The sequence below is a fragment of the Vipera ursinii genome, assembly GCF_947247035.1.
Source record: "Vipera ursinii genome assembly, chromosome: 1".
Classification (NCBI taxonomy): Eukaryota; Metazoa; Chordata; class Lepidosauria; order Squamata; family Viperidae; genus Vipera; species Vipera ursinii.
This window is the reverse complement of record NC_139512.1, coordinates 128,397,587-128,414,098: the sequence shown is the minus strand read 5'-3', so window position 1 is coordinate 128,414,098 and position 16,512 is coordinate 128,397,587. Positions and strand designations below refer to the sequence as shown.

The window sequence follows — 16,512 nt, the reverse complement described above, 5'->3', positions numbered from 1 at the left end:
CAACATTGAATGCACAGGGAAGTTTTGGTATTATGGTAAGTTTATGTTTCCTAATCAGTTATTTTGCAGTTTATATGTTGCCAAAGGAAATAATTTTGTTAAATTCAAAACTACATAATACATGAATGATGAAAGGGATTTTTCCCCTTATAATAGAAGAAGACCTGATATACTGAATCCAGTTATGAGCAATGTTGAACTTGGAAGAACAAAAGATTCAGGTTTCAGAGCAGAGACTAATGCAATGTCTGGAAACAAAAATATTCCCATGCTTACAACCAAAAATATGGATCCAGTATGATGACACCTCTGTCCTAAATAAAAAAGGAACAATTAGAGAAGACACATTTATTTATTTTTATTTTTAATTCCATTTATATCCCGCCCTTCTCCGAAGACTCAGGGCGGCTTACAAGCTTAGCAGTAGCCTTCATTCTATGTATATGCCTGCTTATTAGGGCTTTCACACACACCCCAAGCGGCATTATTACAAAGTCAGCTTAATTGCCCCCAACAATCTGGGTCCTCATTTTACCTACCTCGGAAGGATGGAAGGCTGAGTCAACCTTGAGCCTGGTGGGATGCGAACCTGCACTGATTTCAGGCAGCTGGTGTTACTTAAGGAGGCATTAGCCCACTGCGCCACCAAGGCTATCAACAACATCTTCAAAGAAATAAAACTCATTAAAAAACAACAGACTACCTTTTATGCATATTCTTATCAGTAGAGGAAATGGCAGCAAATTAGAAACACAAGCCTATCTAAAAACCACCCACAGTAACCAAGTGCTCCACTACTAAAGTAAAAACTCAACACAAGAGAAGCTATGTAGGAACATTATTTTGATGAGCAGAAACACACTGCGGCAACTCAGAAAACCATAAAAAAGGAAACAAACTGCCTATACATTTTTCAACAAAATAGATACCCATGCAACTGTATCAAAAAATGTCTGATGACTCAACCCACTACTACAGCACAACACTACTGTAGCTATGAAAAAAGCAATATTGCCAAACATCAAAAACATCTCAGAAATAACCAATAGATTATTATAATCACATGACATCACCACAGCACACAAATTAACTAAATCTCTCCAAAACGTCTTGAGTAGACCAAAAAACCCAAGAATAAAAAACGGGAGTCATCTACAACATACCATGCAAGGACTATAACAGCCATTATGTAGAATAGACAGGCAGAAAACTGGCAGAGCAGATCTATAAACATCAACTAGCAGTCAGAAGACATGATGAAATTCCTTAATTACACAATATGGGGATAGACTTAACCATGTTTCAGTTGAAAAACTGATGATCATAGATCAGCCGTCAACAGGCACACAGAAATAAACAATATTTTCACACCACTCAAGAAACAAAAAAGCTAAAAGAAAACAAAAAGAACATCTCCTCTGCAGCAATCAACACTCAGATAAGCAGGGATTAACACCAGAGAAACAAGTAGTAAAGAAGACTCTAATCAAGGAAGTATTAATTCAGACACACAATCAAAAAATAAACAATAGTTTAATCAACAGATTACCAAGGAAATCCCCACCCCACTGACAGGGCAATAGCAATAGCACTTAGATTAATATAGTACTTAGACTTCATAATACTTTACAGTCCTCCATAAGCAATTTGTAGAGTCACCATATTACACTCAACAATCTGGGTTCTCATTTTATCAATCTTGGAAGGATGGAAGGCTGAGTCAACTTTGAGCTAGGTCAGGATTAAACTCTTGGCAGCAGGTAGAGTTAGCCTGCAATACTGCATTCTAACCACTGCGTCACCATGGCAATTTGCTTTATATCAGGGGTGTCAAACTGCTGCCTGTGGGCCGGATGCATAATGGCGAAACCGTGCCCACCCCATTGCCGGCAATGGAAAAAAAGTTGTGACACGTTGCAACACGTCACATGACTTTGCGAGTTTGACACCCCTGCTTTATATAAAGAGAACAAACCCCATTCCCTTCTAGCACTGAAGAGGTAACATAGTCTGGTAACAAAACATCTGCAAACAAATAACCAAGCTCAGAGACCACCACCAAGAATTCCACAATACAACTTTGAGCTACATATCATCTATTCGATCCATGATTGATCTGTAAATGACACTTTCTTCCTATAGATAAAGAAACTATGCAGTTCCCACCTCAGTTATTTCCTGCAAATATTTCTAAATAACCTTTGTGTCCCTTTGGAAGAATTCTATAGATGTTGTGGTAAAACTTGCCCACTAAATAATGAACCAAAAACTTTGGAGCTAGATGCTATAAAATATATATTACTGGCATGCACAACTATTGTGATCACTGGTGTCCTTGCCAAAGGAATGCAAGAGTTCTGAAGTCCCAAAGGTTATAGATTAATATACCTTTAAAAATAATGCACAAGGAATACAAAAGTAATATAAATTATAACATGAACTTTACAGCTGGAATGCAGAATCAGATAAGAACATGCAGGGACTTTAAAACTGAATTCTACTTTTCTAGAGAGACCTCAAGCTTGCCCTTTCTGCTGATACTAGCACCCTATAACATAAACAATGTCCTATACTGTGCCCATATATTGACTCTTTTCACACCTGGTTTGTGTTATCTGTCTTGTTCCATCTAGAGTAATCAGGCAGTTTCAATTTTGTGTGCTATTTCTGCTATACAGTTCACAATTCCTCACAGCAATAATGCCTATGAGGATCAATATATTATATATTTACTACCCAGGATAACCACTTTTCAGTATCCTTCCTTTTTTCAGAGAAAGTTAACAAAAATAGACATCTAAACCAAAATATATAGAAAGAATACAGATTCTAAGCTGATTCAAATCCAAGAATGAACGAAGCTAGGTGAAAGTTTCAAAGCACTCACCATTCAGTATTTATATGTATATAACTTTAATGTGGAAACACCTTTTGATACATCCAAGATTATATCTTTCTATTTTCTTATGAAGGGAATGAAGCATACTTTTTTCAAGAGAAATTCTATAATTGGTGCACTGGCACTGAGAAAGCAATACTCATAATGGAAGTCAAAGTACCTTTGAGACCACAAGCAAAATATCCTCAACTGATCATTGTGGAAAATATTGAACAGTACTGGTAATATTTCATTCTTGACTTCCAAGCAATCTGTTTACAGACTACAGTTAATCTCTTAAATTGAGCCCAGCAGCTCAGAGGTAGCCTAGACAGCATGTTCAGCAGGTATTAGACAGGTATTGCATCATTTAGCCATCCAACAATCAGGAAGCTGTATTGTGTACCTTTAGTGTGCTCCAGATGATCTTCTGGAGTGTACAGTACCATATAGAGGTAATTATAGCTATGTTAAATATTTATATTTAATTAAATATATAACCTACAGATGTACAGATACCGAGTCAGAATAAAACAGAACCACAAAAGACATTCAGGCTCTAAATTGTTAAGAACATTAAAGGCTAACAACCAACATTCTGAGTTGAGTCTGAAAAGTAAATGGTAATCTAGCTCTTGCAATATTACAGTGATAAGATCACAGTAGTGTGTGCTCAAGTCAGCCACATAATTCAATTACATTTCATCAAATAACACTTCCGGAGACTCTTCTTTAGATTGTGCTGCAGTAGTTGGAACAATATGTAACAATAATGTGGGTAATTGTGTTCAAATTAAACAAAATATATTGTTGGCACTAAACGAAATTATGCAAACATTCTTTACTTTTATAAATTATACAGGCAATAAAATAAATCAGAAAAATAAAAAAAGACTTTCAACCTATGAACTTGATCTTTCAAATAGAGAAAGCCTTTTCAAGGTAGATTGAATCTGGGTGCCTGAGATAAATTTTCTGTTAACCTCAATCTGTTACCTGTATTTAATCTCAGTTTGTTCACCTTTAATTACCCATTATTTCCAGAGTTACATGACAAACCATATTGCTGAGGCTTGTCAGCCTTCTAATAGCATCTTATTGAAAAAAAAAATCTTCTGAGGTGTTTCATGTGGTATAAACAGAGCATATTACAAAATAATTTTCTGAGACAAAAGAAGGAGGAGAAGGAGGTGGTAGAAGAGGAGGAAAAAGAGGAGGAGAAGGAAAGAGGAGAACTACTGAAATAATTTCTCAGAAAAGTAGATTATCTATCATTATCAACAACAATTCCCCCCACCCCGACATATATCCATATGTAACTAGGGACATGCAAATCTGACTTTCTGAAATCATTCTGTTCCTACCTTGGCTATTCCAATATGGCTGTTTTTTAAATGGTAAAGCTGTTTTCAGTAAACTAATCCTCCCTTTTTATAAATGGTACTCCACGCAAAAGAAAGAAATATGCTTTGTGGTTGGACCACACAAATCTAAACATATCACTTCAATATCACCCTCAGCTACTCATTAAACAGGAGGCTGACTTAATATGCAAAAGAGGAAAAATGCTTCAGGGTATAATCATGTTGGCTATTTCAATATTCCACAAATCAGTCAGGACTTTAACAAAGAAACTGACTAAGGAGACAGAAAAATCACCAAGTTTATTTAGAAAACTATTCAAATCTATAAAACTTTATTGAAATGAGTACCTCCCACTGAAGCCAATAAATCATGAACAGTAAAAAAAAAATCTGAATCCACTACAACAGACATTTTAGGAAAGCCACCAGGCTTGCAGAAATTCATGGGAACAACCAGCCTGACACAATCAAAATAACCGCATCCTCCGCTCTCAGATCATCAATTCCATTCACTCAAAATATCCATATAGTAAACCTGTCTATTTCTCTTTTTGTAACCTTGAATTGACAAAATGGTGCATCATAGGGCAACAATTTTTGAATCAAGGTACTTCAAACAGGTTAACGTAAAGAATGTGTCCAAAATCCGGGATCCATTACACATGTAAAATTAAAATTTCAAGGAACTTCACATGAGTGGTATTCACATAGTTGTGGCTGCTGCAAAGTCGTACCTCTTTCTTGCCTCTCTCTGGCCCCTGTGCCCAATCAGTTGGTGGCAAGATCCACTGGTTGCCTTGGAATTGAGGCCAAAACCTGATATGGCTTTAAACAGTTGTGGGCAACAAGGGAAGAATGGAGTGACTGAATATGTGCTGGTATCAAAGGATTAGCTGGGAGCCACGAACAATTAATAGATGAGCCCTCTTCCTCCCTGAAGGAAGGGAGCACTTGAAGACATGCTGGGATGGGGACTGGCAGTGCAGTTTTCCTTGCAGTCTCTGGCTTCCTTTGTTCCCTCTCTTTCCCCACCCCAGCAAAGTGGCAGGCAGTTCCACAGGTCAGCCAAGGAGGAGAAGGGAGAGGAAGGGGAGCAGCTTTGCTGAGGTTCATGAATGGAAGGGAAACGGTTCCAGACAATATGATATATGGAAAAAAAGATGACCCAATAGTTCATGAGTTGTTTAGTTATATTTAAATAAGTTCTGCTGTATGTGTGGGTAAAAAGGTTTCTATGGCAGACACTATTCAGCTGTTCCTGATGTGCAGCCTCAGCGTGAATGTGAGAAGTCTAGGCCAGCTGAATACTGTCCCCAAGACAAGTCAAGCTAACTTGGGAAAAAAATATTGTTAAGCGGTGGGATAGACCAGGGGTAGGCAACCTTGGCTCTTTTATGACTCGTGGACTTCAACTCCCAACTCCTGGCTCAGGAATTCTGGGAGTTGAAGTCCACGAGTCATAAAAGAGCCAAGGTTGCCTACCCCTGGGATAGACAGATCACCAACAGAATCTCTGCATAGTCCTAGCAGAAGCATTGAAAAAGATGGAGTAACTGGCAGTAACATTCTCATTCAGAATTAACTCCTGGATTAAATATCTGACCTGGCATTAAAACAATAGGAGCGTTAGGCTAGATAGTATTAATTCCTGTCATCTAACTTTCTTGCTCTGATTGTAATATGAAAGAAGATGAAGCAAACTAGTGGCTGGCTTTTTTTTGGTCCCCATCTAAAAGCAGGGGGAAAATATTTTAGTTTATTCAGATTATGTTGGTTTTCTGATTTACTGACATCAATAGGAGATATTCATGTCAACCTGAGTCTAAACAAGAGGTCTTTTTCTGGGGCGTTTACTTGAAAATGGTGATGGCCATTTTGAACATGCTTCATTTCAAGATCTTCAGGCTATAGCTACTATGTGCAGTAGGTTTATGACAACTGAATTTTCTGAAGCATAACTGGATATATGTTCTTCCTTCTAATAAAAACACATTCTCATTGTGCTTTGTTGGTTATATCTGTCTACATCTATTATGTACAATACCTGGTGCACTGATGGTTAATATGATTGATTATCTTCAATAAAATGTTTATGCGACAAGGAGAATTAGTGCAGTCAAATAGTATGATTCTATAATACATGATGTGCACATAATAGCTATAATGCAGGCCAACAGTCTAAAACCTTCTACTGACTTAAAACTAAAAAAAAACACAACATAATTAAGCTTTTTTAATCTTGCTCCAGGGAAATTTTGGCATTCTTCCCCCCAACCTACCTTTATTGTTTTATTAAATATTTTATTAATGCTTGATAATGTAATACTTTTGTGTAAACTGCTTTATGAGATTCATCAAAAGTACTGTATGCATAGCCTAGGGCAATTTGTTGTGGGCTGACATAGCAATAAAAATACTGTTTCTCATATTGATGCTGCAAAGTTGCCATCATTGCTGATACTGATTCATATTCTTCTATGAAGTGTTTAGAATATTGAACTAAAATGGGGAGATCCAGGTTTAAATCCCCATTAGGTATATGTTTTATACTGGATCAGTCACAATCTCCAGTCTAGGGGGGGATTCTTATTTCAGAGTTATTGTGAAATTTTTTTAAAAAAAGGAGTAGAAGAATGCATGCCACCTTGATCTCCTGGAGGAAATATATTGAACAGTAGGAACAGGACACTGAGCAACTTCCATTCAAAACAGATACACACATGATCTTCACCACAGCAATAGCGCCTCCTAGCTTGAACTGGTGCATTTTCTTTTGCTAGCACCCTGGAATCTGGTACACACATAAACTGAAATTATGTGGGAAATCTGTGGCTAAATATAAATTCTAGATTTATTTATTATTATGTCCAAACTAGAATTTCTGGCTATATGCTTCAGAAAGAATAAGAAGCTAAAAACAACTTTGGCATAGCATTCTGATTTATTAGTTGGGAATCTCAGCTCAAATACGACTCGTAAACAAAGAAAGTTGCAGAAATTGTAGGTTATTTTAATTGCTCCCAGGGCCATAAAAAGTCAATGGAGGCAGTGAGTGCTATTTATAAGTAATAAGCCAGAATTCAAAGATATTTCAATTTTTAAGTGTGAAACAGATATACTGTTTATCCAGACATCTATGTTTTCTGTCTAAAATAAGTTTACATAGTATGACTAATTAAAAATGAGCTCCTTTATAAACCCACTCATCTGATCAATAATGCCTAAGTCTTCATTAAGTTTTAAGTTTCCAACAAATAATACTGCATGTGAATATATTCACACAATAATTACCCCTAAACGTACTAGGTAAAATACGTCTGCCCTCAAGATAATGAAATCTGCATCATATTATACTGCATTGAATACATATGATATGTTATCTGGTCAGGTAAAAGCAATTCCCCTATGAGTGCATTACTTCTAAAGTACTGCTTGGGAGAAAAATATTAATGAAAAGTATCTGAAAGACAAGGTGAATAAAAAATTGAAAATAAAGTAGATTAGAGGGCAACTGTAAAATTCAAGTAGTTAACAATGAATTAGACTTGCTTTTCATTAATCAAAGCTTCAAAACCAGAAACATGTGTACTATTTAAATCTCAATTATTTAATTATTATTAAAAGGTTAGTAAAGTTAATTTTTTTATGATTCACTCTTTACAGGAATTTCAGATTCAGTGTCAGGAATCAGAAGTCCGCTTTACTTTCATAGTTCTCAGGTAGAGTCATGTCAGTAGAGATTTTATACTCTACCTGCTGCTCTACTTGTTATTCAGGTTTTTATTTGACAGTAACATTTTTACAACACAGCTTGGGTGACAGACAGGATGCTGGCTCCCAGAGGACAATATGAGTAAGATTGCTAAGTGTCCTAAATAAAAATGCCACTTTTTCAGCATCTTGGATAGGACACAATTTATATCAATCATCTCATTCTGTTTCCGATCACCAAAAACCAAGCAGCGAACAGATTGTTTCTTAATCAACCAAAATATTCAGTTTGTGCAGTCTCTATACCCACATTGCAAAAGTTCTTTGCAATAAATCTATTTAGAAGTCATCTCTGAGCTCTCAAAATATGCAGGTAGATGATGGAAAGAGCAGAACTGAGAGAAATGTATGTAAACAGCAAACTAAAGTGGCACATTAAAATAGCAGAAAATTAATTATCGGTTAATGGCATCACTGAAAAAATATAAGAATATAAAGAACAACAACAACATAGAAACCACCACCATTTATTACCGCTCGGTAATCAATTAATCTGCCTGAGAATTTGTTTTACAGAAAATAATTTCATCGTGGGTCTGCCATTCTCAAAAGACAGATGCATTACCTGCTGCTTGGAAACATAATAAATGTAGTGCCTATTTTATTTTCTACTCACAGTTAATTTTGATGTTAATTTCCCTTTTTTTATCTTTAACATAGATACCCTTGTCCGTAACCACTTCAAGTTAACACTTAATGTAAGAAATACTGTATTACATGTTGTGCCATACTAATTAAATGAGATTCCATAACTTCAAAATTTAAAAAACTCCTGCAGAACGTGGTATAACACTAAAGAGTAAATAAATAAATAAATAAAAAGAGGCAGAAACTGTATTGACTTTCTATCTAATTTAGCTACTGTATACACGTACCTGAGCAGCCTACAAAAACTTCTTCCATAGCTGAGCCTCTGACTAGCTGCAGCCACGCTGGGTGGGAACGGAGGTCGTGATGGGAAGTAAGCTAGCGTTGCAGAGAATATCACAGCCACAATGCCAAATTCTATGGGGACACAATTAAAGAAACAAGAGGGGAAAAATGGATTATAATAAAATATACAAATATTGTCCTAAAATGTTGCCAACATGTTTTAAAATGCTATGGGAACAACAGAGAACGTGATCTGGAAAACAGCTTACTAGATTCGTGGAATGACCATACAAATATTGTCTGATTGCAATCCCCATTCACTGAACAATCATTGTCAGTCTCATCACCTATCCTTTCAATAAACAATAGTAGTAACTGGCATTCATCACACAAATGGAATAAAATGACAAAGGTATACACTGAAGTCAAATACATAAGTTGTAGTTTAAAGGGGTCAAGAGCAAACTGAAGCTACAAATTCAAATAACAGAAAATTAATTATAAGTTAATGGCATAACTGAAGAAAGCAACAAGGAAATAAATGAATGAGGAAATAAAAACACTTTAGGAGAAAGGAAATATAAGAGACTTCCATGAGTTTTTTCTAAAAGAAAACTGCAGTTAAGCTATGTAAATGAACAGAAATATATTTTCATTGGGCTTTTAAGTGTAAGAAAAGTTAAGCTGCAATGAGGCTATCATAGTCTAATTTTGAATGAAAAGGAAGAGCAACTTATACTAGCCAGCAGAAATAAACAGTACAGTAAATCTTTTGATTGGTCAAACCCTTGGTTTAGCAGACTGAAAATGCAAAGACAAAATCTGCTATATATGTTGTATAAAAATAAAATATACAATTCTTAAAATCCAATTCCCATTTTATGAATCCATAGAATATGTAAAATTCATAAAAACCCATTTGGATTTAACAAACATTCTGCCTTAACAGAATCCCTTCATCACTATTAGGTGTTTAACCTCTGTTAAATTGAAAATCTATTGGACTATGTAAAGAAAATGAACTTTTGAACATGAGTAAATAATAAAATAAACATCCACATAGAATTCAAACATATAATGAGTCTACTGGAATACGTCACTGTGCATATAATTTAATTTTCTAAATATAAAGGTACAAATCATCTGGATACTTCAAACAAATGTTTAAACTGCCAGATATTCTTGAATTCAACATCCATTGACCTTGCTACGCTGGGAACTGTAGTTCAGCAATATTTTGAAGGCTACTTAACTCTCTTACTTCAAATGAAATCTATGTTACAGAAAACCAACTACAGAAATACTTCTCTTTTCTTTAATGTAGCCAGGAACAGAAGCTATATACACCTGTTTATTTTAGAGAAGAGTTGAAGCCTTCATTCATCTCCCATGCAATCTCCAATGAAGCTTCTGTAACCCAAACCTCTAACTTCCAACTCCTGTTTTTATCTATGTTTATACCCATCAGAAGCATTTACTATACAAATTAGTAGCTGGACCTTTACACTTGAAGAACATTTAAATAGAGCAGGGCTTTTCTACCAGTGGTATGGGTACCACCTGTGGTACATTGGCACCTGGCAGGTGGTACGCCACCATCCTAGAAAAGTGGTAGCGGGGAAGGGGAATGAGCTGAACCGGTGGTAGCACCGCACAAGCCTGAGTGGTGGACCCTTCTTTCACTGTTGCCAAGCAAGAAGGCATGAGGGAAATAGTTTCATACTTTTGTTATCTCCGGCAACTGGTGGTTAGAGACTTATTGTTTCCAGTTCCGAAAGTATTATCAACATGTTTATTAGCCACATTGAGCTTCATCTGCTATATATTTTGTCTACTTTCCTTTTAAAGCAGTGAAGGCTACTAGTGATCATGACACAAGTTTGTATTGCTGAATTCTACAGCAGAATTACATTCTGCACAAATAATGTTGGAAAGATATGCATGCAGCTGGAACTCTAGAGCAGAGCTTTTCAACCAGTGGTACGGGTACCACCTGTGGTACATTGGCACCTGGCAGGTGGTTCACCACCATCCTAGAAAAGTGGTAGCGGGGGAGGAGAATGAGCTGAGCCGATGGCAGCATCGCACAAGCCTGAGCAAGAGGTGGCTGGAGCTGCAGGGCTGTCAGGGCTCAGGGGAAGCGCCAGGATCAGCGCCAGGCTCCAGCTGGAGCTTGGCGCTGATCCTGGCACTTCTGCTGAGCCCAGAAGAAGCACCGATCAGCTGGAATGTTGCAGCATCTCCAGGGCCTTGTGATTTACATTCAGATGCTTGGCAACTGATTCATATTTAGGACGGTCACAGTGTCCCAGGGTCATGTGAAGTGACCAAAACCTGCTTCAACCACCCAGCGGGGGAGGGGAATAAAAACCAAACACCCCCCACCCCACCCCCACTGCCAATCCTCAACAGAAATGCTCACAACAATGAAAACCTCAGACAGGAGGAAGAGCGCCGCCGGGCGGGCAGGCAGGTGTCTTGCTCGGCTGTGGCTTAGGGAGCACTTTTTTTCAGTGCCATTGTAACTTTGAACAGTCACTAAGTGAACTGTTGTAAGTTGAGAACTACCTGTACTTCATCACTTTTTTTTTTGGTCAAGTTTTTGACACCTTGCTAGGCGACTGGTGGTACTCGGATGTTGCCATATCCTAAAAGTGGTACAGTGGGTGAAAAGGTTGAAAAGCCCTGAAATAGAGTACCTACAATAGGGGCAGTCGCCCCTATTAAGCAGGAAAATTTGGGATAATTGAGACCAGAAATACATCTCTAACAAGTGACATCAATGGACTGTATAGGTGTGGGTATATTATCTTTGTGTCAATGTTGACTCCTAGCAACTGCCTGGACTAGTTCCTGTAGTTTTCTTGGCAAGATTTTGGGAAGTGATTTGCCACTGACTTCCTAGGGCTAAAAGAGTGATTGGTCGGTCCAAGGACACTGGACTAGAAGTCACAATCTCCTGGTTTCTGTCCTCACGGCTTAACTGTTACACCAAGCTTGCTCTCCATCAAAGGCTACAGAATATATATTCTGGTTTTAATAAATGGCCTTCCTTGGGTCATAAGGAGAAAAGCAGGGAAGAATATGGTCCATAGCCTAGGCTTGCTTTCCCTGCTATTTTAAACCGTGAAGTTAGTCTATCTATCTAGTTATTATCAACTGAAATTTCTTATTTAAGCTTTCTGTGTTATACATGAAAAAAACTATTTAGAAATCTAACTTTTTATAGACTATATTTTAAATTAGATATTTACTGTATATTGTGTAGCCTATGAATGATGTCATGTACTTGTTCTGCACATATTAACTAGTTACAATTCATGTTTGTACAAACCTTGGTTTATACATTGTACATTGACAGCTATGATCTACTTTCTTTCTGGGTTTGAATTTCAACTATCTGATACTTTTTCTGTTCTAAACATATATGAAATCAGATTCAGGAGAAATAATATTACATTAAGAATGTTGTCAAGAAATAACCAGAAAACAGCAAACGGCCTTGGCAAACAACAAACCCATTATTTCAAGTTGCTTTAATTGTCAATCTGTATTATAATTATAATCATAAACTGATCTCAACCAGCCTCTTATCAAAACATTTAGCTTCTCACCATGCCAGCCTTTGCCTTAATTTATTTTGTTTTCAAATATAACCTTAATGCATATTAAGTGAAGAATAAAAATGTGGCAGATATGCTGGTACCAAGCTAAATCCAATTAAGAAGTTGTTAAGACTGTAACTGTAAGTCTGTATGGAATGTATTAATTGAACAAATAATCTGCAAAGAAATCCCTGCATATCACGCCATGATTTGTAGGCATGCTGATTTTGTGCTATGCATACTTCTGCCCTTCAAAGCAACTTAACTGCTAGTAGCCTCAGACAGTATAATTTATATTCAGCCAATTCAGTTAGTAAATGCCAAAGGGTGGTGGCCGAAACAGGGGAATTGAGAGATTGGATACTGCTATCAGCACTTTCTGAAACATATTAAATCATCTCTAATATAAAAACAACTAGCTCAGTGATACCTGATGATGCTCAATGGTACAGAATGTGATAGTGGGCAAGACTAAGGAAGGCTGAGAGATAAACTGAATGGAATATCCTAGAGAAGAATATGGTAAATTGTCCTGCACACTGAACAAATTCACTTGTTAGATGTGTGTATAGCCTCAAATTTATTCTTAACTGATATTTAAAATTTGATCAAATCAGTCTATTGAATTTTGGTTTGGACAATCAATGTGTCTGGTTAAAGCAATGGCGAGTACTATTAGGATTCCAAATTTTAAAGTACCGGTACTTTCATATCCTATTAGCTTTTGTTTAAAGTAATTATTTACTATGGATCTACAGAATCAGATGAGACAAAATATACATAAAGTTGAAATAACTTTAGTAAGAACTTTACATTGATTTACAATGTAAAAACACCCACAGAATTTTATATGAGGTCTGTATTTTATTGATGTCTGCTAAGCAGAACTGGCAATGAAATACCAAAAAAAAAGAAAGAAAGAAAAAGTAGGAGTGACAGTTCTATTTTAACACAACCACATTCTAGTGGAAAAATGTTTGACAAGTGAATTGAATAGGTAGGGTTGGTCACATTCAAGAAGAAGATAAAATTTATAGCTAATACACAAAACTAGAGTTTGGTATTGTAATATAAAAAGCAAGTAATTCTATTATCTCTATTCTTGTAGCAAGAGACATTTTTTGCCGGATAAATCACTAGAGGGCAGTAGCAAACCCGTAACAGATATACATGTAGTGCAGTATAAAATTATTTTCTAGATACCTGCAAATAATACAGCCTCAATGCGGTCCTTTATATACTCAGGACTGTTTCCAAACACAGGTGGAACTGCTGATGTGCTATTTGGCCCTGGAACTACCAAAGGCCCTACTAAAAATGCACACGCTCCACCGAGGTAACTGATCAATGATGCAATAGCTGTGGCAGTGGCACGTTCATCTGGTGAAAACCATGTAGTAGAAAGAAGTGGAGAAGCACTTGTTACAGTTGGGCCTGCCAATCCATTTAACAGCTGTCCTCCGTGTATTAGCCTGGAGACAAAGCAAAAGAGAGAGACATACAGATTGAATTGCCACACACCAACTCTGAACAGTGCTATTAAAAATTTATAGGAAAACAGTTCAATTGACATCTTTATGCTGGGCTTAAATGAAGATTTGACATATGAGCTTAGGGTTGGTTCCAAAAATTGGCATGAAGACAAGGATTAAAAGTCAGCAACCTTTTCAGGCAGTATATGATATTGTTTTACTGATGTTGTAGGCACTAACCATTAAAATAAAGCTTCCTCCTCTTCCTTCCTTTGTATTATAAATCTTGTTAGGATTTCATGTGAGGTCCCAGAATTTTCAATATTTGCTGTCAAGTGAATCGTATTACCTGCCCCACAAGCACAGATTAGTATTCAGTAATTATATATTAGAGAAATCTATTAATTAAGAAATAGTCTCAAAAACTGCCATTCACATTGTGGTAATAGAAAGAAGACTGGTTCTATATTGTATATTTGACTAAGAATATCTACATCTGATGAATATGTGAGACATATTCATTTTTTATGCATGTGTTAATTTTAACTTACATCATGCATTAAGCAAATGAGAATTGAATTATGTAAAGCCAAAACAGTATATATAGACTTCAAAAGACTTTGGTGAAAACATAGTCAACAGCAAATAGGGCAGAACACTGGAAAAACATCAGTTTTCACTATTTTTGTAGTATTAGAAATAATGTTATATAACGTATTTTTGCAACATACACAAAACAAACATTAAAAAGAGGGGAAAGGGAAAATTGCATTATGTTCGTTATCAAAACTAAAAAATAGAAGCAATCAGTAAAGAACAAAAGAATTAAAGAAATTTGGGCTTCCGGTTTGCGCGCAAGGCGCTTTCGGACATGCAAGGGAGAGCTCCCTCCCTGCCGTCCGTTCTTTCTTCATTGGAGGACCCTGAAAAGGGTCGAAAGTCACCCTGGAGGGGTGACCACTGTAAGGAGACCCTCCTGCGATCGTGGAAGGGCAGCAGCCCTCCACTTGTATCTGGAGCAGCTCCTTTTGGCCTGAAGAAGAAGAGACCGGCCATCAACATGGCCAATCACTAAGCCGCTCCCTGCCGAAAGCCAAAAGCACCAACTAGCACAACGAAGCAATCTGGAGGACCTGGGTGAGATTTTTCCTTTTCTATCCCCCTAACTGCCTGCCTGTGGGACTTTTTTGAAAACTCTTTCACCCCCCTTTTTTTGAGAAAATGGCTTCTTTATACCTGGGGAAGCAACATTTCAAGCCTTAAAGCGTTGAAGGAAAAAAAAACCAGCTGATTAAACAAAGAAATTAAATAATCTCATTCATACTTACTAAAAAGCTCCTATTTCTGTGGGGATCTACTACCCTATTTTTTCTTTAAGATATGAACTAAGGAAAAAAGAATGGACTAACTATATAAAAGCTTTATATTAATTTGGGAAAAAAAGAACCTTACAACTTATTCTATATGCTACTGATGACATCCTGTGGCTAAACGTGGAATTGCAAATAAACCTTTTGCTTATTTTGAGAGTGTGTCCTTGATGTTATCTTTAAAGACAAGTGTGGGAACACCTGACACTGAAAACAACTTTTAGAAACATTGGAGGTGGAAAATTACTGACTCTTCTTAAAATAGCCTCCATGGAAGACTTAGCTGTAAATACTAACAAAATGGATGATTATATCCCACCACTTAATTACAAATTGATTTTGGATACAATTTTGGCTATAACCGAACAAATTAAAGCCAAATTTTATGATAAACCTGATAACTCAAAGTCACCAAACCAAACTTTGACCTTAATTGATGAATTGACAACTCAAAAACAAGCAGAAGTGGAAATCAATACTAAAATAGAAGACTTTAAAGAGCAACAAACACAGCCTACAGAGAACCTCGAAGTCCAAATTTCAACTTTAACTACAAAACTTACAACTCAAAAAACAACAATAACAATACCCAAAGTAAGCAACATTAAGAGCGAAGATATCAAAGGCCTCCAAATACAGTATGTTGAGGATTCACCCAATCAAATAATAACAACATTAGCTACTAGGTACTACCTACCACAGATAGAAATGGAACAAGATAAAGACCAGACTGACAATCATATCACAGCAAACATCAAAAACTGAGCTATTAAAGCAATACTTCAATGATTATAAAGGGGACATTTGCTTGGCAAAACTGTCATTTGGATGGTCTTTGTGGATTCAAATAAGAGGCGGAGGAAGAAAGGGAGACACATTGGAGAACTTAAAAGCACTAAGATGGAAACCTGATTGGCACAAAAAGAAGGCAAGTTTTAGATTTAAAGACCTAGATTTGTCTCTCTCTCTTTTTTTGGGATTTGTAAAGACGGAAATTAAAAAATGTCTTTTGATGAATTAAGGGGAATCTTAAATACAGTTGCAAGAAAAAGTATGTGAACCCTTTGGGATTACGTGGAGTTTTGCATGAATTGGCCATAAAATGCGCTCTAAACGTCATGTAAGTCACAACAATAGAAAAACACAGTCTGCTTAAAATAATACTACACAAACATTAGC

At 36.6% G+C, this 16,512-nt stretch overlaps 1 protein-coding gene across 1 annotated transcript in view; it reads right to left on the bottom strand.

Moving 5' to 3' along the window:
- Positions 1-16,512, bottom strand: part of SLC49A4 (solute carrier family 49 member 4) — a 106,975-nt gene that overhangs the window by 50,049 nt on the left and 40,414 nt on the right. The window contains exons 3-4 of the mRNA XM_083349873.1: positions 13,695-13,963; positions 8,889-9,018 (exon numbers count right to left, since the gene is read on the bottom strand). Of these exons, the coding sequence (XP_083205999.1) occupies positions 8,889-9,018; positions 13,695-13,963 (399 nt within the window). The remainder of the gene's footprint in view (positions 1-8,888; positions 9,019-13,694; positions 13,964-16,512) is intronic.